The sequence below is a fragment of the Manacus vitellinus genome, unplaced genomic scaffold (genome assembly GCF_001715985.3).
Source record: "Manacus vitellinus isolate BGI_N305 unplaced genomic scaffold, ASM171598v3 scaffold_15_pilon, whole genome shotgun sequence".
NCBI lineage: Eukaryota > Metazoa > Chordata > Aves > Passeriformes > Pipridae > Manacus > Manacus vitellinus.
This window is the reverse complement of record NW_021939122.1, coordinates 15,494,103-15,518,000: the sequence shown is the minus strand read 5'-3', so window position 1 is coordinate 15,518,000 and position 23,898 is coordinate 15,494,103. Positions and strand designations below refer to the sequence as shown.

Sequence of the window (23,898 nt, the reverse complement as noted above, 5' to 3'; positions counted from 1 at the left end):
TGTTGCAAGTTCTAGATTTTTTGTAACTATTGTAAGTTCTCCTAGATAACTTGCAGTCACCTAACATATCACCTTATTAGCTGTAATAACTTAGTTATTACAGTTGATCATAGGACCTCAGTTAACTTTCCCCACAGATGGTGGTCCTACCCTTTGAACAGGCTTCACTGAGGCTGATCAGTGTCATAACTACAGGAGACTGAAATGTGGTTACTAACCATGGATGAAAACTTGTTTGGCAATTGGATTTTACAGTATTTTTGTTTGAATATAAAGTAATCAGATTTTATGGCTTTGCCTTTAGTCATAGAGAAGCAATATAAAAAAGAGGCAGAACTGAATGAAGCTTTTTGGGTTTTGTTTGCTCTTCCATTAGGTTGACTGGCTGGGTGTTACTGAAGTTGTTTAACAGCTTTTTCTGGAATATCCAGATCCACAGAGGTCAAATAGAAATGGTCAAAGCAGCAACAGAGGTAAGGAAGGGTGGGAAAAAATCTAATAAGGTAGATTTCTGATGTAGTGTCTGTGAATATTTACAACACTTTCTGTTGTTATGAGAGTTTTGCTAAGTCTGTATGAAGTGAGATTGTAGATAGAACTGTCTTGTATCTGTGAAATAGGGTTCTTAATTAAATATAATGCTCTTCGAGTTGTGTAACCTAAAATATGATGGGAATTCTGATTTTACCTTTGCTTCAGTATCAAATTTTAAATATCAGACTGCATGATTATCTCAGATAACCTGCATCCAACATTTTTCTTCTTTTTTTAAGCTGAAGTAGCCAATAATAAACTAGTAGATATATTTAGGATTTTTTACTTTTACCTTGATTTGGAATAAAAATCTTTAGGAAATAAACTCTTCCTATTTCTTACTAGCAGTACATTCCCAGTTCTTTGATACTCATTGAAATTGGTCAAACAAATTCCTAAATTCTACCATTTTCTTTACATTCGAATTGATTCTTTTTGCAAGATTTACCTTAAAAATATTGATTAGATAAATGAAACAAACAAACAAAAAAGGTTCCTATTATTTTCTGTTGTTTTTTGATTATAGTATTAGGGAACCCCACTATTCATAGATCCTTGCTAATATCTAATGGAAATACCAGTACTTTTGGTGACACTGAAGATTTGTCCATATCCCTTTAACTGTTTCATTATTGTCTGAAGAAACTGGGAGTATTAATTAGTGCTAATGTAATGCATGCAACTGAAAACTGCAGTCCATGAAAATTAAGTACGGTTGACTAAAAAAATCTCGTTGTCATAGCTGAAGGAAAACCAGAAGTAAAAAAACTCAATGATGGTAACTGGAAAAATACCATCAGTTCAGAGAAGATGATGCTAGCAATCTCAGTGAAGGATTTTAAAAAAGGAGTAATATTCCACATTTCTTACCAACTGCCTTCTCTCTTTTTTCCTTCTCTCCCCACCATAGATGAATTTGCCTCTTATCTTTTTGCCTGTTCACAAATCCCACATTGACTACCTGCTTCTCACATTCATTCTTTTCTGCCACAACATCAAAGCACCCTACATTGCTGCAGGGAACAATCTCAACATCCCCATCTTCAGGTAATAACCTCTTCTTATTTGAAAAAGACTGAGGTGGCGGGATCTGACCTGTTGTGCAATATGTCTTATGCCCAAGTACAAAAATATCTGAGTATTGCTGGGCCATCATGTATAACATGCTCAGAGAGAGAAGCTCTGTCATAACCCAAGTAGGGTAAGGAAGGGTATTCCTTCGTCCTAAGAGTCTCAAAGTGGATAGGTGACTAGGAAAAGATAACTGTGAAAAAGTGTAGTGAACGGACAACACTTCATGAAATTTGGTGAGCTGGCTAATGGGCAGCAACACTACTGGGTGAATAATACTTTGTGGGAAAGTACTCCACTTTAGCCTGTGTTTAAATTATTTTTCTGGTGGCTGAAGAACCTAAGGTCTTTTATGCAACATTTTGCCATTGAGACAGAATTTGGCCATAACCGATTTCTAAAAAGACTGGATATTGCAGGAAGTGATGAGGAAAAAAGGAGGATACCTTGACTTCAAGGGTATTTGCACCAGTAGGTGCTGGTCTGTAATAATCATAATGAGAAAGGCATTCAGGCTCTATAAATTATTAATTAAAATGCTATTTATTAGGGCCAGCAGTATAAGGAATGAGAGATTAGCATAGATAATCCAGCATCCCTTTAGGCACTGGGAACCCTGTGTTCTGCAGAATTCAACAGGCCTCTGATCCACAGCCAGCCTGTGGACCCTGTCTGCAGAAAGGGTTACCCCAATTTGGTCCTTTGAGGTGGTGTAGGATTTGCTTGCAAGAAAACAACTCTATTCATCATTTCTTCTGCCAAGCAGAAAGGATGTTCTTGTGAGAGCTTCTTGCTGCACTGTAAGATAAAGGCAAGACCGTGCAGGTGTTGTAATTGCTTGTGTGACGTGGGAGCTGCCTGCCGATTGCTCCGTTAAAATGAGCTGGCTGAGCTGATCCTACAGCTGAGGTGTATGTGCAACATGGGCATGAAGATACTGTTTGTGCAGCACAGCACAGACTCAGGACAGCTCAGGTTAACTGTTAGGTGGATCACCAGCATCTCAGTGTACAAGTCTCCCAGAAAGTGGCCTGTCAAGGGAGAGAAATGGAGCAGGACAGGATAGAGAAGCCTGTTTCATAAGTTAAATGGAGAAATAATTGTATGGTCCTGTCCTGTGCAAGTAGTATAGTACAGTTTAGTCTTTGGGAATGTCAATTATTTCAGTTCTTGTTGTGTGCTAGGAATTTTGTGCTGGATGTGTAGTAGCTTCCTGCAACTAAGTTCAATGAGTATAATCCTTCTTTATTCTGCAGCACGTTGATCCGCAAGCTAGGAGGGTTTTTCATTCGTCGGAAGTTGGATCCGAGTCCTGGTCGTAAGGACTTCCTCTACAGAGCTTTGCTCTATGTGGTACGCATTTCTTGTTGTTTCTGTAGGTAGCATTTCAGTTGGGTTCAAGTGGGAAAGTGAGTTCCATCTGTCTGGAGATCTATTTTACCGCTTTGAATTTGTCTTTGGTTTCATGCTGCAAAAAGGGGATTCATTTTTGTATGAACTCTTGAATTTATAGAATTACAGAAAATTGAATGCTCAGCCCCTTTGAGGATGAGCAGATTTCCACCTTGCATAATCGCTGCTAAAGAATGTGGAATCGATGCTCCCTGAATTAATGTTAGGCCTTGTTTCTCTGATGTCTTTTGTTCTGAGGCATATCTACACTGATTCTGTTAACATAATGGAATTCTCTGTTTATGATGGGTTGATGTAATCCTTTGTGCCATTCAGTATAATAGCTGTATTTGCATCTTGGAAGATGGGATATGCTGGGGAACCAGAAGAAGAGATGAATGTGAATTGACTAGATCAACTGTTGCTAAAGATGCTCTTTGAACAAAAGTCATTATACTGCTTGTATATTCATGCAAATTCAGTTACAGATTCGTCTGGGTTTGTGTCAAGCATTAATTATTGCTTTTTTTTCACAAGTGTTCGTGCCAACTCATGATCTTCTGATACTTTTAAAAGGAAATGGTTGCTGACAATGTATTTCAAATGTGAATTTGCCAATATAATTAGATATTTATTTTTTCTCTTTTCCAATCTTTTTGTATTCAGCACATAGAAGAACTGTTGAGACAGCAACAGTTTTTAGAAATATTCTTGGAAGGCACACGGTCTCGAAGTGGGAAGGCATCTGGAGCTAGAGCAGGTCTTTTATCTGTGGTGGTGGATGCTCTCTTCTCAAATGCTACTCCTGATGTCCTAATTATACCCGTGGGAATCTCCTATGATCGCATAATTGAAGGTCACTATAACAGTGAACAGCTGGTAAGAGCAATTGAACAACTTGTTTTGCCTAGGGGATTTTCTGCTTATGTGCAGGAAAATGTGTTAGAGTTAAATGACGTGCTAGTAGTCCTGTCACAGGTACTCGGGATTAGTGTTGAAGAGCAAAGAGCCATTAATCACAAAACCTCTCTGACAGGAAGTGCTGAGGGACAGGTGACATACTTCCACATGCAAACTCATGACATAACAAATAATATGTTCAAGTGGATCTCTATGGAGAAAAGTAGTTCTCCAGATCTACTTTTAAGTTATAAGGTGTGTCAAAAGCTTCGACCTTGTTTTGTCTGCTGTTGCATGCATTTTAATTTTAAACATAACCTTTTAATTGTGAAGTGGAAGAAAACCCAAAACAACCACCTCTGTTTTCTAGGGCAAGCCTAAGAAGAATGAAAGTCTTTGGAGTATAGCTAGAGGAGTCTTCAGAATGCTGCGGAAGAATTATGGGTGTGTCAGAGTAGATTTTGCACAACCATTTTCCTTAAAAGTAAGTTTGACTTCTTGAAAATCCATTTGAAGTTTTGACATTTTTGATATTTCAATAATGGGACACATTTATTTCGCTTTTTTTCTTTGTGGGTTATCATCAGTAGCATTATCTGCTGAAGTCCATTCTGGTAGGACAAAGTACCCCTGTTTTGATGAATGTGTGAGTCTTTGGGCACATTTGTGTTAAGCTGAAATAGACTCAAAGCTGATGAAAAGGGTTATGTTAGTTTCAAAATGGTTTAAGTGTTCTTACTGGGGTTCTTTGTTTGTTTAGCAAACAATCTTTAAAATGATCCTTGTACCATGCAGTAATCATTTATGTAGTAGAAACATTAGGAGTTGAAGGAGCCTGAATGCTGTTTTCCAGTTTAAGTAATTTAATGGCATATGGTATTATTGAGGAAGGGCATTTATCTCCCTAGATTTTTGAAATTGCTAAGTAAATTAGTAGCTATAAAAGTATTATGATTAGTGTATTGTGTATACAGGTGTTTCGTAGCTTCTCAGGGAACGTAGTGGTGTGGTAGTATCTGCCTTCACTCTTTAAATCTTCCCTGATCTCTGCAAAATCTGCTGGTACTATACTTATCTGCATTTCACTAATCTGTATTCTGCCACAGTATGCCTTATTTTTAGTGTGACTTTAATAAGATTAACTACTGCAACAGCAACCTACTAGAACATTATTCAAATTAATTAGGTGTTCTTTTTTCTGCCCTACTTCTCTCAGAAAAGCAGTAGGTTGGAGAGCTTTGGAGGGTTCAGTTACCACAGCATGAAATTATTGTGACCATCTGCACTGCATTATAATTAGCATAGTAGGGAAAGATACTAATGCACTTCAAGGAGGAGGTTTGGGCTATTCTTGGTAGGGAGTTAACAATTCTTCTTGGATCAGTGTAAGGAAAAGAAGGTTATCTGCCCTCTTAATCTAGAGAAATGCTAATCAGCAACCTCTGTCAGGTCTCATTTGTATGTGTATTCCTTATTATACCTCAGAAGGGTGATAAATGGCATAAATCATTTAAGCATACCTTAACTAAGATTTGCAGAAGTGTAACTGTGGTTATGTCACTGCACGTTTTTCTAAAGTAGATGAGCTTTGGGGGTTAATTTTGGGCCTCTGCAGTTCTGTGAGCACAGGCTTGGAAGCAGGAGAGAGTGAGCTGGCTGTGAAAGTCTTTTAAGCAGCTTTCCTGGGAGGGAACTGTTTTTCTGAGCAGCAGGTTAAGTGACTCTTTAGTTTCCCATTCTTTACAGAAACTGAAGGAACACAGAGTCCTGAGAACTGAGTAGTGTAAATGCTTAACCTGTAAGGAGAGGCTTTTGAGAAATTTGGGATTCAAAAATTCCAAGCATGCAGTGCCCTACCTGCTTCCTAGGTGCTTATGTCACTGTGAGGGGTCTTGCAACTGGAGTTTGTGCCCCAGTGTTTACCTACGGAGAAGTTCCCCATTCTGGCATTTGAGGAAAGCAGCAGCAAGCAATAATTACTTCGTGTTGGTTCTGAATGGGTATTAGGCTTTGCTCTCACTCATGTTAATGAGGCAGTTCTCATTAATTTAATTGTGGAGAAGCTAGTCTCAAAGGAGTTGTTCCCAGCATGGTGCTGACAGGGGTTTTGTATTGTGTTCATTGCATTGTTTTGCATGAAGTACAGATTCCTTGATGTGGGAAGTTTGCTTTTGCATAAAATAAAGTAAAAAATGAATAAGCTGTTGAAAACTTTTAATATCTCTGACCTTATTACTGCTTTTTTAGTGTGAGCTATTTTTAATCACAGTTGCAGTTTGAATAATTGCCTTTTTTCCTATAGTAATATCATCAGTTGAATGCAAGAGTAAAGTGGGAAAAGTACAAAAAATAACAATTCTTATTTTAACAGGAATATGTAAACAACCAAAGCCAAAAACTTGTGCCTGCTCCTCTTTCTTTGGAACAAGCTTTGTTACCAGCTATACTTCCATCAAGGTAGAGATTTTTTTTGTGTGTGTTGTTGAGAGGGAGGACAGGTTGGGATTTGTTTGTTTGTTTGTCTTTTTAATGTTCTGCATTACATTCCAAGCTGTACTTGAGCTCCTCAAGGGTAATCTAATTGTTTATAGAAAATTGAAAAGCTTAGACAATTATAACAGCAGTTTTTTATAAGAATTGCATTCTTTCTGATGAGCTCTGTTTAAATAAATTCAAGGAGGCTTTTAAAAGGTTTTTGGGTTTTGTTTTTGTTTGTTTGTTTGTGGGTTTTTGTTTTGTTTTGTGTTTGGGTTTTGTTTTTTGTTTGTTTGGTTTTTATTTTAGTGACCTCTCTTGGTTTAATTATAAATTTTATGGAATAACTTGGGGAAAAAATGACATGCTTAATGAAAAGTGAAGGATTTGTTTTAAACCTCACTAAGCTTGCACAAGATTTTTGGAATAATTACAAAACAAATAGGATCTGTGAGTGAGTACCCCTTGCTCTCAAGGAGGTGACTGTCACTCAGAACTTCAAAGCTGTGGTCAAGGGCTAGATCTGCATTTGTTACATAGATACACATTTTACTTGAGGTCTCTGCTGTAACTGTACAAACCTGTGTCCTCCTGGTAGAGACAAAGTCAGTCATTTACCTTTAGAAAGTTGTAGGTCGATACAAAAGACCATTTCTAGCTTGTGGAGAGACTGGGTTCTATGCACCTTTTAGGCAGATTTGCTTATTCTACTGTTGTCCGTATTCACTGAAGGGAAAAGAGCTGTGGGGTGTAATTGGTGTTACAGCAAAGTCATGAATAACCATAGAACAAGGTTGCAATTTTTCTTTTGGTAGTCTTCTCTTAGATTGTTGTTTAGTGTGAAGAAAGAATCTGTAAAAGTCGGTAGAGCTACTTACAGGGAACATTTTTCTGCCCTTACCAGACTACAGTGGTGTTTTGGTTAGTATATATGAAAAAATATCAGTCTAGGTTATTTTACATTTTAATCTAAACCTAAATGTCATCATGTTAATTTTTATTCTGTATTTAGACCTAATGATACTGTGGATGAAAGTGCAGAGGCCTTGCTGCCCAACTCCAGGGATATCACCTGTGAACCCTTCAGAAGAGAGCTGATATCCAACTTGGCTGAGCATATTTTGTTCAGTAAGTGTTAAGAGTATCACTACCACAGAATCATAGAATGGTTTGGGTAGGAAAGGACCTTAAAGGTCATCCAGTTCCAACACCCGTTGCCATGGGCACGGACACTTTCCACTAGACCGGGTTGCTATCAACTACCTGGTTTGTTTTGCTGACTGAATGAATTTGTTGTTTGGTAATGTCATACTTCCTAAGTCACTCCATTCAGGTGATTGTTTCATGACTTCAAATGCTCTCTTGACAATTCTCTACCCCTTGCCTCCCTCTCTCCTCTTCAAAGTTTAATGAACTCTTTTCCTGATTTAGATTTCTGATTAAGCTTTTTGTTCTGTCTGTTTTGCTAACTATTGTATTGCTTGGACTAGTATACTAAACTTGCTGTACTCTGAAGTGTTTGATAGTCATACTGGTACACTAATTTCTTACCTCTTCATGTAAGAAGTTATTGGAGTGTCTGAATGGCATTATTTTAAGATCATACTCTCATGAACTCACCTAGCTACATGGACCAGTGTTGCTAGGTTTTATAGGTTATATGGTGTATGCTTTAGTCAATAGACCTGTGATTTGTGGTATAAGAAATGCATACAAAACAGTACTTAGCTTAGTAAATGTTTAAGCTTTATTCGACCTTCTTAGTTCAAGTTACTTTGATTATTTAAATATTGTTACTATATAGAAACAACATACTTTGTGTTTCATTCAGTGGGTACAGTTCGGTGCCAACATCACTGTTATTGTTTTTTAAATAATAGGCACTCTTTCACTTGTAATGATGTTCTGAGTGTTTCAGGTGCTTAACAAGTTTATCTTGTTTACCACTAGCTGCTAACAAGTCCTGTGCTGTGATGTCTACCCACATTGTTGCCTGTTTGTTGCTGTACAGACACAGGCAGGTAAGGCTTCTGTGTTGCTTAAATAGTCAAACATTACTTTGGCCTTGTTAACTTCAAAAAAAAAAAAGGAATGCATTTTGCTATTACTTGATACTGAAAAGAAGAAAGATGCATTTAAATTAAAATAGATTTCGGGTAGTCTGAGTGCATATATTTTAGTTACTGGTGGATGCTTGAAAACAAGCCATTATTGATGGGATGATAATAAATGCTCATGTGGAAGTAGTTCTTTGTAATTCAAAACATTATGTTTTTTTTTAAAGAATACATGGGTTTGATTTATTGCATTAAGACTTTTTTAGATCTCAAAACATATTCACTGTTGAATACGCTACAAACTATTCCATTCATTTTCAAATTAATTTTGCTGTTTCCCAGTACTAAAATATTATATCTCAATGGTAGAATGATATGAATGTTTAATGCAAGTCTTGTGCATGGGGCTTGGAAGAATTTTTTTTCTCCAACAGATGTGTTTTACATTTTTTCTAAAATTCCTTGTCCTCCTAGACTGAAGCTTGTATTGCACATAAATTGAGAAGAAATTGAAAAATATTGATCAGATATGTAATCTTCCTTGTGGAAGAAGTATCACCATTCCCATCAGTGCAGTATTCCCAATTTCCTAAAATAGTCGAGTCAAAGAAACATTTTACAATGTGATCTGAAGCTGTTGTGACAGAAAACAAGAAAAGGAAGTGCTTGAAGAAAGACTTTTCCTCATGTTCCAAGCCAGCTGAACAGTTTTGTTCATTACAATACTCCCAGATAATTGAGCATTCATTTTATAGCATAGATAATAGGAATACAATATCTCTGACATGTTCTTGAAGAGCAACTCAGGTCTCTGCAGGCTGTGAAATAAACCAAGAAGCAAACAAAAATCTTGCATTCCCAAATAGTTGCATGGCTTTAAAAAATATAATGGCATGTAGTTCAAAACACATGGGACTACTTCAGCAAACCTCAGTGAAAATCAGTTTTTTGGATATAACTGTTGTGCTTTGAGTTATGAATAATTAGTGTATTGTTTATGTGTTTGCTATATACCTGTTTATGTAGTTTACAGATAAACTCCTCTGCAGAACAATTGTTTCACTGTGTGATTCTTTTTATTTCTAGGGAACTGATCTTTCCAGGTTGGTAGAAGATTTCTTCTCCATGAAGGAGGAGGTCTTAGCCCGTGACTTTGACTTGGGATTTTCAGGGAACTCAGATGATGTTGTTATGCATGCCATCCACTTGTTGGGGAATTGTGTAAATATCACGAACACTAGCAGAAACAACGAGTTCTTCGTCACTCCCAGCATAACGATACCTGCTGTTTTTGAACTCAACTTCTACAGCAATGGAGTAGTTCATGTATTCATTAAAGAGGCTGTTATTGGTATGTTTTGGGGTTTACCAAACCCATGAAGTAAAAGTATCTGCACTAAAAACTTCATCAGTTTTTTATTTACTTTAATATATTTTTTTGCTCCCTGCTTCAACCCACATTTGCACTAACAAACAATCTTAGAGTAAACTTGCATTTTGTTTGTGGAACGTTTCCACTCTTTTTTCCCTTCATCCTTTATCTTTCTTGGAAGTATCTGTGTATTGGTCACTGCCATAGGCAAGGCACTATCAGAATTCTGAACCAACATGGCAAAATCTGTTTGCCAACATGGCAAAAACTTTGATGAGCAGCATTTTATTGAGATTCTGTTTTGATCTGACATTACTGAACACAAAATAGTGGTGAATTCTGTCTTTATTCTTGAATTGCATGTGTAATGTTTGACTGCTTTTAGGCCTAGAAATAGGCAAAACAAAAGTTTGGCATTTCCTTTACTATAAAACTCTTTGGAAAATTAAACTTTGCTTATGTTTCTGCTCTAGCCTGCAGCCTTCATGCAGTTCAGAGTAGGAGGTGCAGAAATGGCACCAGTGGTGCTTCTCCCAGTTTGATTAGTCAAGAACACTTGGTCCGAAAAGCTGCCAGCCTGTGTTACTTGCTTTCTAATGAGTTTAATGTATCTTTGGTAAGTAACTGCATCAATTGTCAGGTGTCAAATTTTTGTTGTGCTTGTTACTTTAAAATTAATTGATGCTTTTCTGTAGTGTCACAGCTCTGATCTGTTCGCTGTAAGTACAGTCTCACAGTAATGGTATCGAGGGTTACACATTGAGTGCCACCTGCTGCTCATGCAAGTGCTGCAGTGGGTGATGCTGGGCTGAGCCTGCAGCTTGCCTTTCCTGAGAAGGAAAAGCTGCTCTCTCAGCTTCCCACAATTCAAGGTGGGCTTGTTAATGCCACTTAACAAATTTTGTGTCACTGACGTCATTAGACCATCACAGCTATATTTGCATTCTGCCCAAACTATTTAGTTGTTTTTTTTTTACCTAAACAAACACAAGGCTTTGAGAGTACTCAGCTCCTATGAGTTTACATAGATGATTGAAGTTATGCTGGGAACTAAGGCTCCATATTCTGAAGATATTCCTTATTTGCATAGGAGAGCAATAATCACAGTGTGCCGCACCTAGTACTGAGTGGCAATTTTAAACATGGCCTGACTTCGTTTTTTGTTGTGTTACAAAACACTGAAGAGAACTGATGTTATCTCATTTTTCAGACACTGTGTACTTTGAACTTTAAGTGCTAGGTGTTTTTTTTCTTATGTGTAGAAATTACTTAAAATTCTAGGGATTCTTGAATTAGTTCTTAAATCTGTACTCATATTTGACTAATGCCTTTTTTACTGAAGCATAAGCCAAATTTAATATTTTTGTCTGGGCAGTAATGTAATGTCAGATGGTGAGGTTCTTTGGTAATGTTATCCTTTTGCTTTCAGAGTTAATAATTATTTTCGTTTTAACTAAGAAAATATTTCCTACATGATTACGAACAATGTAAAAGAGGTTGGCATTTTTTTATTCAGAGTTTCAAAACACATAAGGGAATTTCTTTGAAGTGCACTTTCCTTTAAATTTCAAATAAATCACGGTAGTGAGTCTCAGTGATTTGTTTTATGATGGTTGTATTTCAGAATTGTTAACAAACTAAAATTTGGTTAGAGGCGATTAAAAAGGGAGAATATTTAATGTGGCTTTCTACTGGTGATAATGCATTTCTTAAAAAAACTTGGACAGATCCCATTTCACTGTAATTTTTCTAATGTCTACCAGGATAAACATAAGAGGGGTGCATTGGGATTATGCTGATAAAAGTTTAATAACTTGCATAAAAGGAAAAATACTGCTGTATCTAAAACATGCATACTGAACAAGAAATGGTGTTGCTATAATGGGTATAATCGATGTGATTTTAAAATTGCATTTCTTTTATGTTGTGCAGCCCTGCCAGGTGATCTATCAAGTTTGCCATGAATCTGTGGAAAGGCTGATACAATATGGCATTCTTCTGGTGGCCGAGGTAAAGTGATAGAGATACTATACTAGTAGTACACTATAGTTTATGCTTCTTAGTTGTGAGACTTGTTCTAAATATATGTTTTTACTGAAAACTTGTAACAACAAGTCCAGGACTGAGACTACTTCATTCCTCTCTCTGTAAGTGTCAGACATTTGGATATAGTCATCCTGTGATGGCCAATGACTGTGTAATTTCATTGTACCAATAACCCTACTAAGGAAGACTCACGTTTTTGTACTGTCTTGTAAAATTGGGATTTAATTTATTATTGGAGCTCTTTCGGTTGCAGCATAGCTGCATGGATGTTTACTTTCTGCTCTACAGGAATCAGGAGTCCAGATCTTTTGTCATTCTTTGATTCCTTTGCATAAATCTTGGAATTACTGTAAAATCTCCTCAGCTGGCACAGGTTGCAGTTTCAGGGCTGTAGAGGAGTCACTCTGTGGTGCCATCTGTCAGAGGTGTGCAGCATAAAGAAAACTTGAGGAGCAGGGGCAGCTAATTCAGCATATCTTTGCTTCCCAGGCTTTTTTTGTGCACTGTAAACAAACCTTGGCACCCTCCAGGAAGAAGCAAGAAAATCATAGAATCATAGAATCAGCCAGGTTGGAAGGGACCTCTGAGATCATCAAGTCTAACCCTTGATCCAACACTACCATGGTTACCAGGCCATGGCACTCAGTGCCTCATCCAGTCTCATCTTAAAAACCTCCAGGGACAGAGAATCCACCACTTCCCTGGGCAACCCATTCCAATGCCTAGTTACCTTCTCTGTAAAGAATTTCTTCCTAATATCCAACCTAAACCTCCCCTGGCAGAGCTTAAGACCATGCCCTCTTGTCTTACTGATAGCTGCCTGGGAGAAGAGACCAACCCCCACCTGGCTACACCCTCCTGTCAGGGAGTTGTAGAGAGTGATGAGGTCTCCCCTGAGCCTCCTCCAGGCTGAACAGCCCCAGCTCCCTCAGCCTCTCCTCATAGGACTTGTGCTCAAGTTGCTTCACCAGCCTTGTTGCTCTGCTCCATTTGAGGTGCTCCATATTAAGGTGCTTCTGCTCCAGGACCTCAATATCCTTCCTGAACTGAGGGGCCCAGAACTGGACACAGCACTCGAGCTGTGGCCTCACCAGTGCTGAGTACAGTGGAAAAATCACTTCCCTGGACCTGTTGGCCACACTGTTCCTGATCCAGGCCAGGATGCCATTGGCCTTTTTGGCCACCTGGGCACACTGCTGGCTCATGTTCAGCTTCCTGTCAATCCAAACTCCCAGGTCCCTTTCTGCCTCCAACCACTCTGTGCCCAGCCTGTATCACTGCAGGGGGTCGGTGTGGCCAAAGTGCAGGACCTGCCACTTTGCCTTGTAATGTAAATGTAAAGATCATGAGGAAAAGGAGTTACATGTTTGGCTGCTTTCTTCTTGCAGCCCTCCAGTCTCAAAGGAGGTTAGAGCTGCTTCTGCTGTGTTTGTTAATGGCCGTTGCTTCACTCTAATCATAGTGCATGCCTTTTGATATATGCTTCTGGTTTTAATGTTTGTTACCATAGGTACTATTTACTTGTTATACCTGAATATTAAACATTCTCCTCTGGAGTTGCTACTGCTTCCTTTTTATCTGAACTACTCATGTGTTGTCATGCATTAGATTGCAATCATCATTAGATAAATCAAAAAATTAATGCTAATCATAATTTAGGAAGAAACCTGTGTGTTCCATGCCTGGGGACAGATGAGGAAAATAGGTGTGGACAGCAGTAGATGTGCAGTTCTGTGTAGTCAAGCATGAAATTGGTCCTCAGGGTTCTTCTATAAGTTATGGTGGTTGTGTTTGGTACTTCACTGTTTATAGCTGTGACATAGTACCTGTTAGGCAGTATAGAAATATCTGTCTGTAATGTCTGACATAAACCACCAGTGCAACATCTGAATGCTGAAAAATGAGATATATTCCCTCATTAAATTTTTTAAACTTGGGAGACCTCTGTACCTGCTTTTAAAATGTTAAAAATTTGCATAATCCATGCAAACAGTGTAAGCAATGGTTGTTTCCCAACCTCAGAGAAGCTGGCAATGCTTGTGGGGGTTTTACAACCTGTTCTTTAGGAAAGGTGGATAGCTTTTGTCCCTTGTAATGATTTCAGTTTACTGCTGACATTAACACATAAATCAATTTCCCCTTAAATTGAGCCTGACTGACCCATGTTTTTTTAAAATATTCTTCTCCTGTGATTTTAATGTTTACTTCAAAAACAAAAAAATATTCCTAACACATAGTGATCTCTTTGGGATTTATTTTTAAGGTTATTTTATGACCTTTGCTTCATTCAAAATAAAATATTTTATCAGAGTGCAAGACTGGAAGGATGTCATTCTTCATTGCTGCAGAGGCCTTTTTCTTTCCCATGAATATTATCACAGTAATCGCATGAACAACGTGTCTGTTATCCATTTAGTTTTAATGTTTTTTGATTTCCATTTCTAAATGGAATAAAGATGCGGGGCTATTTCCTTTTTGACTCAGCAATGCTGAACTTTGAAAAACCTTCCTATTCTGCTGCTTTGAGCAAAACAAATAATGGTGAATGACTGATGCTAAGGTCTCTCTTGTTCTTCTGAGTGTGTGTTTAATATCTCTAAAACTCATTTCTGAAGATGCATTGTTAAAATTGAATGTTGCATCAAACATTCATTGGTCAGGTGGAGTATTTCTGTGGAACCTCATTTATTGTAGACCTGAACTTCTGACGCACTTGCCTCAACATAATCAAGGTTTAAATAATTTGTGGCCTTCTTGATTTAAACTGACTCATTCTGTTCCAGCCCATATCTCACTTGGGGACAAATGCAAGAGCATCATCATTAGAGGCAATAAGTTACTACTTTCAAACAGCAACTTGTAGCATTCTGCATTGAGTTTTTAGCTATTGTAATACAATAACACAGAGTTTACTACTCTGAGGCAACTGTAGTACAGAGGTTAGCAACACCACAACCAGAGAGCTTCTCAACTGTCTGTCCTAACACAGCTGAAAACACTTGCTTGGCAGCTGCTACTGCATGGCCTCTGGTAGGAAGATTCAGCAACACTTGCAAAGATTTTAACTTTAAAGTGACAGGGAAACTAAAGAAAAACCTTTTTTTCACCGAATGTCTCTTCTCCCTTCTCAATGCTGTCTATAATTGAGTCTCACCTGCTTCCATTAAATATTAGTTAATAAACAGACTGGTTTAGTCAGATGAGGTTATAAAAAAACCCTATTGCTTGCTTGGATTTGGACTTTTTACCTATTTACCACCTTGTCTTTCAAATTTAAGCAGGATGATCAGGAGGATGTTAGCCCCAGTCTTACAGAACATCAATGGAATAAAAAACTCCCTGAGCCATTATCTTGGAGAAGTGATGAGGAAGATGAAGACAGTGATTTTGGAGAAGAGCAGAGAGATTGCTACCTGAAGGTATTATTTCTATAAGGCTAATAATATTGAACTCTGTTGTGAGAGATACAAACTACTGTGCTCATTTAGGATTGGTAATTATAATTTTTTTTTTTTTTTGTTGGTTGGTTTTGGGTTTTTTGTTTGTTTTGTTTGTTTGTTTTTATTATTATTATTTTGTTGTTGGTTTGCAGTGTTAGCCTGTAGTATTTTTGTACAGTCAGCAAAATACCTTTCTGTCCTTTACATGAAGAAAACAGCTGAAGAAACATCAAATAATCTTTTAGGGAGATGCAATTATTAGAGTCATGAAGTAGCAATTATTAGAGTCATGAAAACTGATAAATACTCAAGAATCTTAGTTTTAGTCTTTACTGACTACATGCACTCTAAAAGGGGCAGATTGAGCTGGTATTTATATTCAGCCTATATTTCTCTTCATAGATTGCTCATGTTGAATTTAGGTATGTTACCAGTTTTCTCACAGAGCTGACAAACACTCTTTAGGATATCTTGTTAACAATTGAAAACATCTGTCCATATCTGTGATTGCATGGCAACCCTTCTGTTGGCTGTAGAACAGTATGATGTCTTTAATTTTAACTTAGAAAAATAGTTATACCTCAGAGGAGAAAAAACATCATCGATCTGTGATGTGCATTGCCTGTTTTGTGCCTCATGGTAAATTGCCTTTTTGCTATGCTTCCATAATGTTCTGTGCCCCCATACTCCTTTTTGTACAAAGAATTATTTTGGCTGCCATTTTGCCATGTTCTGTCTTGGAGATTATATGTTGTTTCTGCTGGTCTCTGTCACTGAACCTTTTGTTGCCTTTTCTTAGGTGAGCCAGTCTCAAGAGCACCAGCAGTACATCACTTTCCTGCAGAGGTTACTGGGACCTTTACTGGAGGCATATAGCTCTGCTGTCATCTTTGTGCACAATTTTAGTGGTCCTGTTTTAGAATCTGAATATATTCAAAAGCTACACAAGCACTTAATAAGCAGGACGGAGAGGAATGTTGCTGTGTATGGTATGTTAAACTGGGTTTGGAACTGGAATTGAGTCATTCTATTCTTCCTACTACAAGGTAGCCCAAATGAAATTGCAGTTTGTTTATCTCTTGGTTTTCTTTCTTGCAGCTGAGAGTGCTACCTACAGTCATGTGAAAAATGCAGTGAAAGTGTTCAAGGACATTGGGGTAAGTGTTTGGTGCTCAAATCTGGTGACTATTAAGTTTCATTTTAATAATGAGCACAATTTTGACATTTAAAGACATCTCTTCAGTGGCAGTTTAAAGTTTGTGAATGTATGTGTGGAAATGTATTGTGGGTTTTGAGCATTTTGGTTACTTCGGGCTCAGGGCTGTAAAAGAAAGAGCACAAGTTGCAGAACAGAGCATTCCTTGCCCCTGGGAAGACCTGTCTTGATGGCTGGGTGACCAGACATTTTTATTCACAGAAAATGAAGTCCCTCTGCTCTACTCCATGTCCCTATTGAACAATATTGAAAGGCTGAGAGCATGTTCTGTGCTTAGTAACATCTAAATTTAATTTTGAAGACTACTTAAATCTTAAAAAAAGCATTAGTTACTGAATTTTGGCTTAACAGTGATTGATCTACAGCAGAACCATCCTTGTAGACCTCCAGTGTCCACCACGATGATACAGGCGTTCTTTAAAATAAACATGAAATTTTGCACATTACCAGTAGCATTTTGAATTTTAAATCACCTCTCTGGATTTTGTAAGTGAAGCATTCTTCCTTCATCAGAATGACATGGCTTCCTGAATTCCGAATGTGATTTAGCATTATAATTTTGAAAGTATCATTTAGGCAAAATTTTGCTAGATATGGGATTTCAAACCTCTGTGTTTAAGTTCTGATGTGTTAAATAATCTAGAAATAGGTGGCCTATAGTAAAGGTATCTTCCTATAAATGTAAGAGCTGTGAAGAAAGCGTGTATCAAATCCATCATTTTCCAGCAGCAAGATAAACTAAAAGAAGTGAAACTAGGTAGCATCTGCTGAGCATCCACGTAGAGCATAGCATCTGAATTCTTGTTTTCAAAGTGCTCACACTTTCAATTCAGGTGTCTTTTAATTGGGTGGTTTACCTCTCGCTGTTAAGAGTTGGCTGTTTATCATACAATGTACTTATTTCTGAGTTTCTCTTCTTCCATACCACTTGAACACCTAAAGGCATTGCCACCTAAGCCTTCAAGGGAGGAAAAAAAAAAAGTCTTGTAGATGAGGCAAAACTTAGTATAGGCTGTAAAATTTTAATCACAAAAGGAAGGAGATTCCTTTAACGTGGTGATACTCACATATGTTCATGCTGTGCTTTAGGTTTTCAAACAGACGAAGCAAAGCAAAGACACCATTTTGGAACTAAGCACGACATTCCTACCTCAGCGCAACAGGCAAAAACTACTGGAATTCGTCATGAGCTTCATGGTATTATAGACCACATACAGCACCTTGTCCAGGGACACGAAGACAGGTTTTGAGACTGTGGCAAAGCCTGGGGACATTTGCTAATTCTTCAAAGTGTAAGGTGCCACTGTCCGGGTAAGGCCTTCTCTGACTTGAACTACTGGAAGACAAGTGCCTTCTTACATATGCATTTATGGGTTTCTTACAGTCCCAGTCCTGTTGTAATACAGCGATACTCAGATGACACTTTGGATACAAGTAATTAAACAAATTGCAAAAAATAAGATAAATTATTAGAATTAGATGTAAAATGAAGAGTGAAGTTTTATCAGTGTTACATTTTAAATATACTTTTAAAGACTGTAACAGATGCACAAGTACACACCTTAGTGGTCTGTAGCTAGCCCTGAGATCTTGAGTTTAGTGGCAACACAGCTTATGGCATAAACAAGTAACTTTCATTCCAATTCCGTTTTATTGTTTTAAATAAATGGTTTAAAATTTTTGCTTAGGCAGGCTACATATTTTGTGGATAAAGCCATTGTTTTTCATAAATGTTAACATAAATGCCAAAATTCTAATGAGAATTACAGTTACAGACATCTGAGAATAACAATCATGTAGCAGAAGATTGTGAGAAACGTCAGCAGGCACACCTTGCACTGTTAGAGCTGTGTAGTGCAGTGGTAAATTGCACTAATCACTGCTGTCAGGAAGAATGTGAGAGTAGTGTTCTTGTTTTTTTTGTGGCATCTGTCACTCAGCCAGATGAAAGTCAGGAGACAGTTGCCTGAATGTGAATATCTTAGATTATTATTTAATTGAAAATAACTTTTAAGTTTGGGGAGTTTTTTGTTTGGTTGGTTTTTTTAATTAATAGGATGTCAGATTTTTTTTTTAAGTGGAGTAAAGATTTGATTTGGTGAAATAGTTTTTAACTTTGGCTCTGAAAATTTCAGCAATAACTTCTGCAGTTCTTTGGAAACAAATGTTCATATTGTATTCTGTTGCTGAACAGATCTAAATTGGCATGAAGTAGTACCTCTAGAAACCCAGAAATATAAACAATGTACTTTTGACTGTGATCTAACTGACAAAAAAAATATCATTCATAAACAAAACTGAATGATGAATAAATTCTGTCCTATGAGACAGGACTCTAGTCTTGCAATTTGATCCTATTGCATGGAGGACTTGCACTGTAGATTTCATCTTCTCTTCATGTGAGTGGAGATTAGATTGCAACTTGTAGTCCTGTATTTTAGTACAACTGATCCAGCTGAAGCAGTACCTTGGTGGTATGTGAAGCTGGTTTGCTTGTGAAATGTGTTTTCCCTCCTTTAGATTGCCTTCTTGATGAGGTGGTACTTCCAGACGAGGGAAATCAAACATTTCAGTTGCTGCATTGCTTTGCTTGATTCTCATGTCCTGGCCTTATGAGCAGAAAATCCCCCAAACTTCATCATGTAATCTCTGTTGCTTAACATAAATATGGAAAAGCATACTTGAATCCCAGCACTTGCACTGTTATGCCAGCACAGAACTGATGCACAGAAATTAGACTTTGTGGCCGAGGACCTTGCATTTGTACTGCACATTTGTCAACAAGAATATTTCTGTAAATTTTTTTATTAAATGCTATTAATACTTGAAACCTGCAGTTTATAGTTTGTTAGCATTATACTGTTAGCACTGTGAGACGCACATGTTTTGTCACTAAACCAGGTACTCTACAACACTTAAAGAATTTCTGAACCAAAGCTACATTAATATGGATAAACACTGACCCTGGAGTCGCTTGTGTTCTTATGTCCTTCTGCTGTCTCAGCAGGACAGTGACTACATCACACATAGTTTTTGTGAAGTCTACTAACTGTTTAGGAAGCAGTTTCATCTCATATTTACTGATGTACACCGTTCCTTCACCTGATGAATTCTCCATACAACGTTTGTTGCTGATGGCTTCTATTTCATGTCAGAAAAAGACTAGGTGCTTCTGAATAACAAGCTCTCATAGTTTACTGCATTTCAGTAAATCTGGAGTGTACTAACAGCGAAGATTGTACATAAAAGTTTTTTAAAAATGAAGCAATATGAAGCAAACAAAACTTGGGGCATTTTATTAATATGTTTTGCCAATGGAGGTATTAGTTACCATAAAACCCAGGAGTACTGTGGTCACTGGAGTGTTCTGGCTAGGTGTTGCAACTAAGATACTTTATGGCTTATATTAAAAAAAAAATAAAAAAATAAATCTGGTTAATATAAATCAGTGAGTGGGTAGGGCAATAATGCATGTGAATACGCAATAATGAATGCTTATATATGCAGAGGGAGGGGGCACCTCTAAAATTGGGTTATTTTATATGAAGAAAACCTGCATGTGAGAGATGGGTACTACGAATCATATGCCACTGGAAGCCTTTGCATTCTGCTGCAAATGTGTATGTATACATGTATATATGCAAGTGTGTATGTTATGACACACAACATCTATGCTTTTCCCTCAAATTAAAGCACAGAATATAAAATTATAAGGCTGTAACAGTCAAAAACTAAACCCAACACTTGCACTGTATTTACACCTTCAGTGTCTTATGATTTTATTAACTTCTCATGTTTCCTTTGCTTGATTTCAGTAAGTTAACCAGTAAAGAAGAAAGGACTGGCCCTGAATTACCACAAATGTATTTTAAGACTCTTACAAAGACTTACACGAATCTCGTCATTCATATGAGCATAATACTCAGGTGTGCAAGTCTTTTTGGGCCAGGATCTTTCATGATATGAGAAAATTAATCTTTCCATACATATCCTGTAGATCTTACGTTTTTAGAGTGATGGAAATGTAGAATTCCACTTGCTGTGCCGCCACAGCAATCCAGGGCCCCACTGATCATAGTCTTGGTTGTGTATTTACTTTCTACTGACACTGAGGTCAGAGGCACAGCTGCCTTCCCGTTGACAGCATAGGGCTTTACTCACCCATCTCTGATTAGGAAGCATATGCACACACTTGCATTCAACTGCCTGCTCCACAGAGAAGCATCCCAGTCACCAATGTAGAAGAAGGTTGAGCTGGGAGGTGATATAAGATACTGTTGCTTTTGTGTTTCTGTGCCACTGAGCCAGGAACTGCTGACTTGAGAATGTTACCACGTTTTACCTGTTATGTGTAATGCTGTGTCTGTTTTAGAAGCACAGAGGTGTACTGGAGTCATTTTAATAAATTAAACTGTTTGGTAATATGACATTTGACAAGCTCTTGTAGTATTCTTTTGTTTTTTGGTTTGTTTTTTCTTTTCTGTCTGTTTAATTGAGTTTTTTTTAAATAACTTGCTGAGATAATTCATTCACTAACTTTGTCCCACTGCAGGGAGTTTCTGAAATTAAATCATGAAAAGCTTTCATTGCAGATGTATCTCTTAACAGTGTATGTGCTGGAGCAGAGCCATTTAAAGAGCAGATTGAGGTGACATCTTGACTCCTGAGCCACTGTCTCTTTTGTTGTGAAATGGAAGTGCCATTTTGTTTCTCTGTTTCCCCATCCCTGCAAGGCTCTTGTACATGGAGTTCTTCTGGAGTTCCTCTCGCCTCCTGGGGGAGTGTCTGTGTCATGCAGGAGCCTGGGATGGCTCTGATGCTGCAGACTGTGCCTTCTTGTGGTGATTTCAAGCTGACCTGGAGTTCAATAAGCACCTGTCAGCAATTGTGACAGCATCTGGAAATGTGAATTAATTGGAGTGGGGCTTTAATATAATAAAACCTGCATAGATGATCATTACCTAAATTGAGAAGGAGGGATGCTGCTTCACTCTTCAGGAAAAAAAAAGTTATAATCAGCTGATTCTTTAAGAGGCCTCTAGCAATGTTCACATGCAAGCAAGGCTTGCCTAATTGACAACTCTAGGCTGAAGCAGGAAACTTAAAATTCAATTATTGCCAATAGCTTGAATAAAACCCAATTCTTGTTGGTGATGACCTTACGTTTTATTCTTTCTGTAAATGTCTTCCTATTTCTCAGTCTTTTGAAATCCCAAATGTCAGATAAAGCACTTATCTCTAGTTTTTGCTTAATTCAGTTTTTCTATAATAAAAGCTTGTCAGGCTTACTTAGAAGGATCATTGCTTTGAGCTCTCTGCTTTGTTCTCTTATGGTACACCATGTTTTCAGTAGCCCTGTATTTTCAAGGTAAGATCCACATTGATTTGAATTGCTGCTTGAAACATTTTCTTTTCAGTCTTCATTTATAGATGTTCTTAGCGCTTTGCAATTGCTGTGCAAGAGTTGTTGTCCTTATTTATTATTCTTTGAGTTGGTCAACCTCTTAATGTAATTGTTCAAAAAGTTTCATAGTTGATGCTGTCCTTAGAATAAGAGGCTTCCTATCTCTTTCTGAAGAAATATGTGTGAAATGTTCACTGCTGTGTGTTGCGCCAGAGTTCAGACCTGAGAGACCATAAATTCCGGAGAGACTTTCAGATTTCATCTGTCACAAAGCATTGACAGTTAATGAAACAAAGGCTATTTAGTTAATTATTGTATAACTATTACTTACTAAGGTTGTTTTGTAAAAATGTTTGCTTAGTATCTCTGCTGGGCAAAAAGCAGATGGAGTGCCAGCAGGGAGCAGGAAGGGACTAGGGAAGAAACCAGATCACATCACTCTGGCTCTGCTCTGTCTTGAGTGTTGTGTGAGCATTTTCACGGAGAGATTTGTTGGTGCCTCCTACCTCTGCCAGCAGTAAAATGCCTGGTGACTGGAAAAGGAGTGAGGAATCCTGTCCCTGGCATTTCACCTTCCAGACTGCTCCAGATTGCAATAATAAAGTAGAAATTAACCCTGTAATCTGTTAACAGTTTACAGTTTAACTCTGGCACTGCTTTGGAAATAGGAAATACCACTTGGCTTTCCATGAGTTTTGGGTTTACTAGTGCCTTGACTGTTGTGTTATCTCTGGAGTTCTGGCTCCAGTGATTGTATCTACCCAAAGAAAACAACATTTATAAATGCCACAGAATTGACAGGCCACTATTTTAGCATAATGGATTTTCTTTGGAAGACTTTTCACGATCCTCCCCAAAAATGCTTAAGCAGCTTCTTTTAGAGAGCTCTGTGCTGTGTGTGTACTGGTTGCTATGTAATTGGTACCTAAAATGGCTTGTTAACTGTTAGCTGGAGCATCTCTATGAAACCAATGTCACACCTTTGATTTGTTGTCCTTCTTCAGGTGAGGCTAAGGAAGAGGTGATGGATTGGTTGTTTCCCAGTTAAGTGTGTTGTGTATCTGTGAAAAGTTTCACAGGCTCACCTTATGGCCATGTTAATGTACGTTTTTTTTAAATGTAGCTGAAGCCTAATTTTGGCCACAGTGCTCAACTCTTTTTGAATCAGACATCCTCTTTTTTCTGCAGAATGGAGAGAACCAATTAAACTAGTACCTGTCGGAAAGCTGTAAAAGCCTTTTTCTGTGTTGATTTTTCTCCTTCATTAAACTTAATTACCATAATTCAGCACCTTTGACTACAATTTGCTCCCTTTGTCTCACTGTCTGGCTGACCATTTATAGCTTCCAGTTTCCCCAGTTTCTTCTTCCAGTGTGCTACAAGTTCAGGTACTCATCATCCCGGTGATTGTTCCTGTTCCCAGGTCCTTATCATTATCTTTCTTAACAGCAATTATTTCTTGGGTGACTCAGCTTTCTCATTCAAACAGAGCCCCCAGAATATAAAAATAAGGTACTTGAAAATCCAGACATGTTAATTAAAATTAATGAGTATTTTTTATCCTTTTTTTTTTCCTATCAGAAAATCCTTAAAAATCGATGTGTTAAAAAGCAGGTATGTTTCTTCCTGTGCTTTCTTATTTTGGCAAGGTGTTTGGGAAAGAAATTGGAAGAAAAACTTTGCATTGAAGTAGTGGCTTTGTTTAGTTTTGGGGCTGAAACTGTAAAACAAACTTTTTATCAAAAGTTTTCTATAAAATCTTTCAAAAAAAATTTGGATTTGAAATGTTTGTGACATTTCATTCTCCTGTCATTGTAATTAACCTTCTCTTCCTTTTGGAGACCAGTTTGATTAGTCCAGTAATATTTGTTTTCCTGAATAAGTGTTATTTGTTATTTTTGAAAATAATCAACTTGACTTAATGAGATGAACTTTTATGCTGTGGAATTATATGTTATATGAGAAGAAATTACGTTTTGATGAAGCCCTAC

The 23,898-nt window shown here is 37.6% G+C and overlaps 1 protein-coding gene across 2 annotated transcripts in view; it reads left to right on the top strand.

The window, feature by feature from the left end:
• Nucleotides 1–20,937, top strand: part of GPAM (glycerol-3-phosphate acyltransferase, mitochondrial) — a 32,646-nt gene extending 11,709 nt beyond the window's left edge. The window contains exons 7-21 of one of the 2 annotated variants that reach the window (XM_018069310.2): nt 377–473; nt 1,445–1,581; nt 2,862–2,958; nt 3,664–3,876; nt 4,268–4,381; nt 6,269–6,354; nt 7,385–7,500; nt 8,323–8,393; nt 9,516–9,780; nt 10,275–10,417; nt 11,734–11,811; nt 15,129–15,266; nt 16,087–16,276; nt 16,386–16,444; nt 17,593–20,937. In XM_018069310.2, the coding sequence (XP_017924799.1) occupies nt 377–473; nt 1,445–1,581; nt 2,862–2,958; nt 3,664–3,876; nt 4,268–4,381; nt 6,269–6,354; nt 7,385–7,500; nt 8,323–8,393; nt 9,516–9,780; nt 10,275–10,417; nt 11,734–11,811; nt 15,129–15,266; nt 16,087–16,276; nt 16,386–16,444; nt 17,593–17,709 (1,921 nt within the window). In that variant the 3' untranslated portion in view covers nt 17,710–20,937. Of the gene's footprint in view, nt 1–376; nt 474–1,444; nt 1,582–2,861; nt 2,959–3,663; nt 3,877–4,267; nt 4,382–6,268; nt 6,355–7,384; nt 7,501–8,322; nt 8,394–9,515; nt 9,781–10,274; nt 10,418–11,733; nt 11,812–15,125; nt 15,267–16,086; nt 16,277–16,385; nt 16,445–17,592 lie in introns of both variants that reach the window. The other variant, XM_018069309.2, reaches the window with a different exon arrangement.
• Nucleotides 20,938–23,898: the final 2,961 nt, after the last annotated feature.